General features: G+C 41.9%; 1 protein-coding gene across 1 annotated transcript; it reads right to left on the minus strand.

The window, feature by feature from the left end:
- Nucleotides 1-4,917: 4,917 nt before the first annotated feature.
- LOC112239874 (SKI family transcriptional corepressor 1 homolog-B-like) lies at nt 4,918-6,989 on the minus strand. Its single transcript, XM_042328483.1, has one exon. The coding sequence runs from the start codon at nt 6,983-6,985 to the stop codon at nt 5,177-5,179; it is 1,809 nt and encodes a 602-aa protein (XP_042184417.1). The 5' UTR covers nt 6,986-6,989; the 3' UTR covers nt 4,918-5,176.
- Between the last annotated feature and the right edge of the window lie 3,281 nt (nt 6,990-10,270).

The following is a 10,270-nucleotide window of genomic DNA, read 5'->3' on the forward strand; positions in this document are numbered from 1 at the left end:
CTTTAACCATGGAACAGTGTGATGTCACAGCCAAGTATTGGGCCATGCGTCGGGGTTCCAACTGTTACTGACTAGTCTACGCTCCATAACGCTCCATAATGATTTAACTAGCCTACATGTCTTTAAAAAAATATATGTATATATAGGACACGCCTATATATAAATATATTATCAACTGTTACTAATGATCCTCAGCAACGACCACACAGGCCCGTGATGGCGTTAACAGAGGAAGCAAAGGAAGGAAAAAACAAAACAATGGAATGATAATGTAGGATGTACCAACTGAAGAGAACTAGCCAAAACTCTAGTTTTTCCGAGCCACTGTGCTTCTACACCTGCATTGCTTGCTGTTTGGGGTTTTTAGGCTGGGTTTCTGTACAGCACTTTGAGATATCAGCTGATGTACGAAGGGCTTTATAAATACATTTGGTTTGAACTAACATCAAAATTGGCAGTTGAATGTGTAGTTATTAGGCCTACTGATGGTCGATGCTGATAGTTTCTAATATTTTACATGTACGAAATAGGGACGAAGAGGAAGAGGAAGAGGAAGTCAGAGTGGCATATAATTAAGACATTAGAGTGCAAGTTTTTTTTAACCTTTATCTAACGAGGCAAGTCAGTTAAGAACAAATTCTTGTTTTCAATGACAGCCTAGGAACAGTGGGTTAACTGCCTGTTCAGGGGCAGAACGACAGATTTTTGGAACTTGTCAGCTCGGGGGTTTGAACTTACAATCTTTTGGTTACTAGTCCAATGCTCTAACCACTAGGCTACCCTGCCGCCCCAGTTAAAAGGCCGCACAGTTTAAATTCTGCATAATGCCTCGGCATTTAGATCAACTTTACCGTTGATATGTTTCAGTTTGCTGCCATTTGTCTCCAGCGATTAAAAGGTCAAATATATATATATAGCCAAATGTTTATATATATTTATATATATATATATAAAACCAAATATATATATATATATATAGCCAAATATATATATAAATATTTATAATATATATATATATATATAAAACAAGATTCCAGGTGGTTGGTGGCAGGTAGCCTAGTGGTTAGTGTGTTGGACTAGTAACCGGAAGGTTGCAAGTTCAAATCCCCAAGCTGACAAGGTACAAATCTGTCATTCTGCCCCTGAACAAGCAGTTAACCCACTGTTTTTAGGCTGTCATTGAAAATAAGAATGTGTTCCTAACTGACTTGCCTAGCTCGTATCAAGGTGTAAATAACAGTGCATGGAGTGTGCTGTTATTTCCGGGTATGTTCTCTCGCATAAAGGTGGTGGAATTATGAGGAAATTAAGTCAAGGTCAGAATACGGTGTATCTGTAGAACGCACCTTCATTAATATCTGTAGACACGCCTCCTCCTCTCTACCTTCATTAATACTGTGTATCTGTAGACACGCCTCCTCCTCTCTACCTTCATTAATACTGTGTATCTGTAAACACGCCTCCTCCTCTCTACCTTCATTAATACTGTGTATCTGTAGACACGCCTCCTCCTCTCCACCTTCATAAATACGGTCTCTGTAGACACGCCTCCTCTACACCTTCATTAATACGGTGTATCTGTAGGACACGCCTTCTCCTCCACCTTCATTAATACGGTCTCTGTAGACACGCCTCCTCCTCCACCTTCATTAATACGGTGTCTGTAGACACGCCTCCTCCTCTCTACCTTCATTAATACTGTGTATCTGTAGACACGCCTCCTCCTCTCTACCTTCATTAATACTGTGTATCTGTAGACACGCCTCCTCCTCTCCACCTTCATAAATACGGTCTCTGTAGACACGCCTCCTCTACACCTTCATTAATACGGTGTATCTGTAGGACACGCCTTCTCCTCCACCTTCATTAATACGGTCTCTGTAGACACGCCTCCTCCTCCACCTTCATTAATACGGTGTCTCTGTAGACACGCCTCCTCCTCTCCACCTTCATTAATACGGTGTCTGTAGACACGCCTCCTCCTCTACCTTCATTAATACGGTGTCTCTGTAGGACACGCCTCCTCCTCTCTACCTTCATTAATACTGTGTATCTGTAGACACGCCTCCTCTACACCTTCATTAATACGGTGTCTCTGTAGACACGCCTCCTCCTCTCCACCTTCATTAATACGGTCTCTGTAGACACGCCTCCTCTACACCTTCATTAATACGGTGTATCTGTAGGACACGCCTCCTCCTCTACCTTAATTAATACGGTGTCTCTGTAGACACGCCTCCTCTACACCTTCATTAATACGGTGTCTCTGTAGGACACACCTCCTCCTCTCCACCTTCATTAATACGGTCTCTGTAGACACGCCTCCTCTACACCTTCATTAATACGGCGTATCTGTAGGACACGCCTCCTCCTCTACCTTAATTAATAAGGTGTCTCTGTAGACACGCCTCCTCCTCTACCTTAATTAATACGGTGTCTCTGTAGACACGCCTCCTCCTCTCCACCTTCATTAATACGGTCTCTGTAGACACGCCTCCTCCTCCACCTTCATTAATACTGTCTCTGTAGACACGCCTCCTCTCCACCTTCATTAATACGGTCTCTGTAGACACGCCTCCTCTACACCTTCATTAATACTGTGTATCTGTAGACACGCCTCCTCCTCTCCACCTTCATTAATACGGTGTCTCTGTAGACACGCCTCCTCCTCCACCTTCATTAATACGGTGTCTCTGTAGACACGCCTCCTCCTCCACCTTCATTAATACGGTGTCTCTGTAGACACGCCTCCTCCTCCACCTTCATTAATACCTCTGTAGACACGCCTCCTCCTCCACCTTCATTAATACGGTGTCTCTGTAGACACGCCTCCTCCTCCACCTTCATTAATACGGTGTCTCTGTAGACACGCCTCCTCCTCCACCTTCATTAATACGGTGTCTCTGTAGACACGCCTCCTCCTCTCCACCTTCATTAATACGGTCTCTGTAGACACGCCTCCTCCTCCACCTTCATTAATACGGTGTCGCTGTAGACACGCCTCCTCTACACCTTCATTAATACGGTCTCTGTAGACACGCCTCCTCCTCCACCTTCATTAATACGGTGTCTCTGTAGGACACACCTCCTCCACCTTCACCTTCATGTATGTGTGTGTGTGATTGGTTGATTGATTAAAGGCATGGGATGATCAAAGGCATTATTGTGTATATATATATATATATATATATATAAATATATAGACACACTGAGTGTACAAAACATTAAGAACACCTGCTCTTTCCATGACTCAGACAGACCAGGTGAATCCAGGTGAAAGCTATGATGCCTTATTGATGTCACCTGTTAAATCCACTTCAAAATCAGTGTAGATGAAGGGGAGGAGACATGTAGATGAAGGGGAGGAGACAAGGTTAAAGAAGGATTTTTAAGCCTTGAGACAATTGAGACATGGATTGTGTATGTGGTGGTGGTGGGGGTGGGGGTGGGGGGGGGGGTGTGTTTGGTATGTTCTCACCTCTGACAATATGAAGCTGCTGAACCATCTCTTCCCTGTAGGACAGCTCCCTTTTCATCTGATGATGGAAATTATCTGGGGAGCAATTACAATAGCTTAGTCATCTTTAGTATAGCGGATAAACGACTATTTTAATGTGGTTGCCTATACACGCTCGGGCATCCTACTCGGCCAAAATTGAATAAAGCCTCCTAAATCATCAAGTACACAAACGAATAGCCATATGAATTGGATTGAAAAATAAATGACATTCGAATCAGGCAATAAAAAAACTGCCATGCACTATAAAACACACCTAACGTAGTGAAAACCATATCGACGTGTGTTTGTTCAGCGGTCAACATGCTGATCGTGATGTGCGTGATACTACGGGAAAACATTCTCTTTTTAAAACCCCTTCGAATCGAAAACTAAAATTTGATTTAAAATGAATTATACTTTTTAAATGTTGGAATTCTCGTTCCAATTTCTTCCTTAGCTCCACTTGCTCAACGAGCTGTCTCTGCAATTCGTCTGTAGAAAACGAATGAACAAATGTGTTAAAAAAAAATAAAAAATGAATATGGGGTGAAAATGGCTGCGGGGTATAGGCTAAATGGTAGACTAAATTATGTTAAACGATTCATGTCAAGCGATTGGTAAAAGGCCTAGGGTGAAAGCCAGTCTATTCTATTCTGCAGGGATCATGTAAGGCATCATTTAGGGATTCTTCCAATTATTAAAGAAATAAACAATATCATTATTATTATTATTATAAAAAATTTAAAAAACAAATAGACAAACATTTTTATAAATAACAATGTAATAATAATAAGTTAGTGTACGGTGTTACCTTTTGCCAGGTTTTCTATGTCTTTCTGAGTTTGTAATACTCTGCTAACATTGTGCGTTGCCTCGCCTGAAAACACACAGAGACAACATTTATAGCGTTACAAAATATACACAAATAGGCAATTAAAAAAAAAAAGAGGCTTTAATTATTTTTCATATAAGAAAAAGTTCCGACAGAAAATGTAAGACAGCCTATTATCGACGGAGAAGAGGATCGCTAGAACTAACCCTCATTCAGAGCTACTCTCGGACTCTCCTCGCCGCTTTGGCCGTCACAAGACTTCGTTTCAACCTCCTCCATTGTCGAAGACGGCTCCTCTCTACTGACACAGTCATCTAAATAAACATCAAATAAATCCAATGGAAATCAATGAGTCTCGTTGCTTTTCCCGAAATGTATTTTATTATAACATTTGAACAGAACAACATCCAACCTTTCGATTCCACAGTATCTTTACGGTAATTCGGTGCTGAACCAAAAGCATATGGACTTCTCCTTTGTTGCATATCACTCCTGTCCGGTGAATATATCTAGATAAATCAGGACAGGATAATGAAGATAATCGGTAAATTGCATTCAATTCATGCTCTCTGACATTTTGGGGGGGGACAAATTGTGTATTTGAACGACCTTTGATGCTCTGCTATTTAACACAGACAAAACAAACGTGAACGTAAAATGAAAAATAAGCCCAAATCTATACGTGACATTATAAAGGATGATGCCCTTTTCCGATGAGTCAATTAATTAACGATGGTCTATTGTTACTTTTTTAATTCCTATCTGTGAATTCCTAATTCATAACAAACAAACAAAAAGTATTTTCCTTGGTATGTAGGACATCGAATATAAGGAGTGTGTCCATATCAATCACTCACTTCAACAATAGACGTGGTCTTGTTCTCCTGTCTCTCTCTGTCTGAAGACAGTAGTACCACGTGTAGAGGTAGATTCATTCTCTGTGAGTCGACCACAGCCGCTTGCTCCGGCTCCGATTTGGATTCTAGGCCGTTTAGTGAAGCACCCTGTGCCAAGTTTAGAAAGGGTACAAGGGGGCTCTTGCTGACCTCAGTGTTGTGCAGAAGTGACTCCTCATCCTCTTGTGATTTATTGGTTTCAACATCCACATCCGTCTCTCCCACACTGTCCACGCTTCCGGGGGACACGGACCTGTAACTCGAGCTCTCGCTCAGGAAATCTGGTGACAGGTAGCCAGCTCGAGCCCCGTTGTACGACCCCCGGTTACCGTAAAGTTTGGCTATACTATCCGCGTCTTTGATGACGGGTCTGAATGCAGAGACGTAGCTAATCTTCCGTGATAGAACTGGCCTTATACAGTCCATTGGCCTCGCCTCATCGCCAAACTTGTCGTCCTCATTCCGGGTGGACTGTGTGCTAGAGCACTGGTCACTGTCCATCAGACTGTCCCTCGGAGTGTTGCTACTTCTGTCACTCTGCTCGGATGCGTCCAGATCACTCTGTCTGGCGCACAGGAGCTCCGAGTGCGGTTTGTGCTGGGCCTGTGGCTGTGGCTGGGGGTGGGGGTAGGGGGGCATGGTCAGGCCACCTGCAGTAGGCCAGAACATGGGGAAAGAGTGGTAGGCGCTGTCCTTGGTGCTAGGCCAGGAGAAGACCCCGGAGAGGTGGGCTTTGTTTTGCTCTCCTTCCATCACACCACCACTATCATTCTTTTTCTGGAACAGCCCGAATGTCGGGAACCCGTAGGGATGAGGGTAAAGCGGCGGAGGAATCTTCACATTCTGCAGCATTCCGAAGCTCTTACTGGGCACCGGGATAACCGGATAGCTGCGCGTGGTACTCATACTCCCCATGCCTCCCCGGTTGTCCTCGCAGCGGAGGATTTTAGGGGGAATCTCCGGTGAGTCTCTCCGGGAGAGGTTGCTAGGTCCTTGATGTGATTTCAATGGAAAGGAACGCTCAGACCCGTGACCGTGCACGGGCATCGTTCTCTTCCGGCTGCCCCCGTTGAACATGGCCTTCACGTCCTCCCATGCATGTGCCACGTCGTCAGGTGAGCCCTTGTCGGTCAGTTTGAGGTGTCTCCTCCAGGAGTTAAAGTTAGCAGCGTCTGGCTGGGTGTACTTTGACTCTGGTGTGCGGTGAGAGTGGAATATGAATTTATTGGGAGAAAAATACATATTGCAGAAGGAGCACTTGATGCACTTGGCCCGGGAGCTGTTGTACCTGGCTGGTATAAAGTTACCACGGCTCCCCCACGCGCACTCGTGGGACACATCAAACGCGAAGTTTTCCGGTAATTTTGGAGGGTTGTGAGCTCCAAGAAATGATTTACAAAGCCTCTCGGCCTCGCGCTTTGTAATCATCCCACAGCGCCTCGAGGAGATGGGCATGGCGCCCGCACGCCTCAGAATCTCCAGCTGGACCGGGGTGCATTGCACGCAGGTGATTCCCAGCGCCACGCGCCGGTTGTGGATCTCGTTATAGCTGTAGTTCTTCAGCAGAGTGTTGGAGATCTGCGCCAGACACAGTCTCTCCTGGCCGTCCAGCACCAGGCAGACTATGGGTATTCCATACAGGGCGGTCTCGCTGACCTGGTTGGGTTTCAGGTTGGGGTTGAATGTTGGGAGGTCCTGTTTGGAGCTCGGTGGAGAAGAGCTGGAGTCCCGTGTCGCAGGTAGCAGACGAGGATCCATTGCTGGAAGCCTGCAGAAAAAAAACTAACAATTATTATCATGACAATGAAAGTTTTAATTTATATATTTATTTTTATTTTTTGTTTTTACCAATAATACTTATAAACTAATTTATAATCCAGGCTGCATCACATCCGGCCGTGATTGGGAGTCCCATAGGGCGGCGCACAATTGGTCCAGCGTCGTCCGGGTTTAGCCCGGTTTAGGCCGTCATTATAAATAAGAATTTGTTCTTAACTGACTTGCCTAGTTATACAAAGGTTAAATACATTTTTTTTTTTAAATAAAGAATAAAAAGAATGATTTTAAAACTATCCGTATCCACTTTCCAGCTTCCAAAAAATCTAATCTATTGATTAGCCTATAATGACAGCAAATAGTCCTAATAAAAATCGGACAATTACGTAGACATAATAGTAGTCATCATAAAAACAATAAAATAGACCTGTATTGATTAAATAGCCCATAAGAACAATGTAAAAAGTATAGTCAAATGGATTATATGTATGCGTAAAAGATCATACTTTTACGAGAAACGCTTGGTGGTTTCTTTGTAAAAGCCTATTTTCCAAATCAGATCTAGTGCTATTGCCGCCTAAACCCGTCTTTAACGTGATGAGAGCTGACTCAGCCGGGCCCAAAGCTGATTTAACCGGTCCCAGAGTTGACCTTAGCCGCGCGGAGAGCTGAGGAGAAGGGCTGAACAGGGCCGGCTAAGAGGCTAACAGGATACGGAACAGATGGAAAATACACATGTAACCATGCCAAGCAGCTTAACCTGGAGGATTGAGCCTGTAAGCAGCTCTATTAGGTCTGGGATCGGTTGGTAAGATAACATACCCACTAAAAGAGGAACGTTTAAGACGTTGCCAAGAACATACTCGTTTTTTCCCCGTTTTTTTTCTTCTTTCCATTAAGCGACATGCAATATGCATTTTTAATCCCTCATCAAATATATATTGGAATTGACGCTCTAATTTTTTAACAAACAAATATATAGCCGATAAGCCATCAGTGAGCGCGTAGATCAATACGCGTATTGATGATTGGTAAACAGCAAGCCAATATATTGTTGTATTTGATTTTGGAATGTTTCAAGATTTTTAAACATTATGTCAAAATATTTGTTGCATGAAATGAAATGTATGGCTGTGAATGTACCCGAATGCATTAGGGAAATCATGTCATTGTCAATGGCACAACAAGGTAAAAAAAAAAAGACAAGACAACGCTAATCCTTTCTTATAGCAAAGCTCACCTTTTTGTATGGTGCAAACCCTTCTTCGTTGTGTCAGCAACAACAACAACAACAACAACAAAATAGTGATCAAGTATGGTAATTAGGTAAAAGAGCAGCGTTCTCTCGTCCGATGGTTTGAGCAAAACGAGATCAACACCGAATTTTTGACCGGAAGGTTTGTCCAATAATAATTATGTCTGCCTGCCTGCCACTGACCACTCTTGCATCCCTCGCTGGAGCTCGACTCTCGCGGCTGTGTGTGCGTTCCGTGTGTGTGCAGTGTGTAAAGAGAGCATCCACTAGGTAGAGCAAGCAGCCAGCCCACTCCGACGATATTCCACGCGACGCCCTCAACACCATCAAGTGACAGCTGAAGTAATGGCAAGGCACTCCCACTTAGTGCCAGCATCTTTACATTAACCGTTTGCCTTCGGGATCAATGGAAAATAGCAGCGCTATTATAGGCCTGAGGACAATTAAATGTGGCCCTGAGTCCTTTTCCATCAAAATGTAAGGAGAGAGAGAGAGCGATAATGAAGAAAGACATAGACTATAGGGTTTAAACATTGATAGCAACTGACTTATGGTTTCAATCATTTATTCCAAGGTTAGTGGCACTTAAAGATTGATTGTCTCTCAGTATATATCTTGCTTCGCATAATATTCTTCAAGTGGATGTGTAATATTTAAGCAACAGTCTAGGGAACGTGGATGTGTAGGCTAATGTCCGAGGACTATTGTGTCCTATTCATTATTTAACACGGTTTATGGCGCGATCAATTACAGGCATTTCTCCCTTGCAGTCTCCGTGTTAAAATGGAAAGGCCATCGAGATAATATGGTAAAATGTGCATTTAAAAGGTATGCATTAGCCTATCATTATTAAAAGGTATGCATTAGCCTATCATTATTAAAAGGTATGCATTAGCCTATCATTATTAAAGGGTATGTATTAGCATATCATTATTAAAGGGTATGTATTAGTCTATCATTATTAAAGGGTATGTATTAGCCTATCATTATTAAAGGGTATGTATTAGCATATCATTATTAAAGGGTATGTATTAGCCTATCATTATTAAAGGGTATGTATTAGCCTATCATTATTAAAGGGTATGTATTAGCCTATCATTATTAAAGGGTATGTATTAGCATATCATTATTAAAGGGTATGTATTAGTCTATCATTATTAAAGGGTATGTATTAGCCTATCATTATTAAAGGGTATGTATTAGCATATCATTATTAAAGGGTATGTATTAGCCTATCATTATTAAAGGGTATGTATTAGCCTATCATTATTAAAGGGTATGTATTAGCCTATCATTATTAAAGGGTATGTATTAGCATATCATTATTAAAGGGTATGTATTAGCCTATCATTATTAAAGGGTATGTATTAGCATATCATTATTAAAGGGTATGTATTAGTCTATCATTATTAAAGGGTATGTATTAGCATATCATTATTAAAGGGTATGTATTAGCCTATCATTATTAAAGGGTATGCATTAGCCTATCATTGTCAAAATGAATAAATAAACCAAACAAAAGAGAGAAGCAACTGGTAAGATAATTGGTATTGAAAACAAATCATTTGTTTATAATCAAGACCTCTGCCATTTCATATATATTTTCTCAAACAGGCCTATTCACATTCATATAATTTGTACATTGTAGGCCTACAGAGTATGGAACCCCGTTTGGGTCTTTGGGTGTCAAAAAAATATACACGTATCACTATGTGACACGTCAAATAATAATGTTGGACAGGTATGTCAAATAATAATTTAATTTGACGTGTCACATAAAAAAAATGTATATATATTTTGAATGTTGTGTGCGCAGAAGCCAAGCGCCACCACAAAGATCAGTAGCATTGTCAAACTAAAAAAAAAAAAAAACTAAACAACAAGTCTGCAAACAAGCGCACACTCCGGCCACGATGTGATATTGGTGATAATCCATTATCTGTTCGACCGAATGGGAAAACGCGTAAATCTTTGAAATATGATCAGGACCTAACTAGCAGGATTTAATAAAA

This window comes from Oncorhynchus tshawytscha, linkage group LG01 (genome assembly GCF_018296145.1).
Source record: "Oncorhynchus tshawytscha isolate Ot180627B linkage group LG01, Otsh_v2.0, whole genome shotgun sequence".
Taxonomy (NCBI): Eukaryota; Metazoa; Chordata; class Actinopteri; order Salmoniformes; family Salmonidae; genus Oncorhynchus; species Oncorhynchus tshawytscha.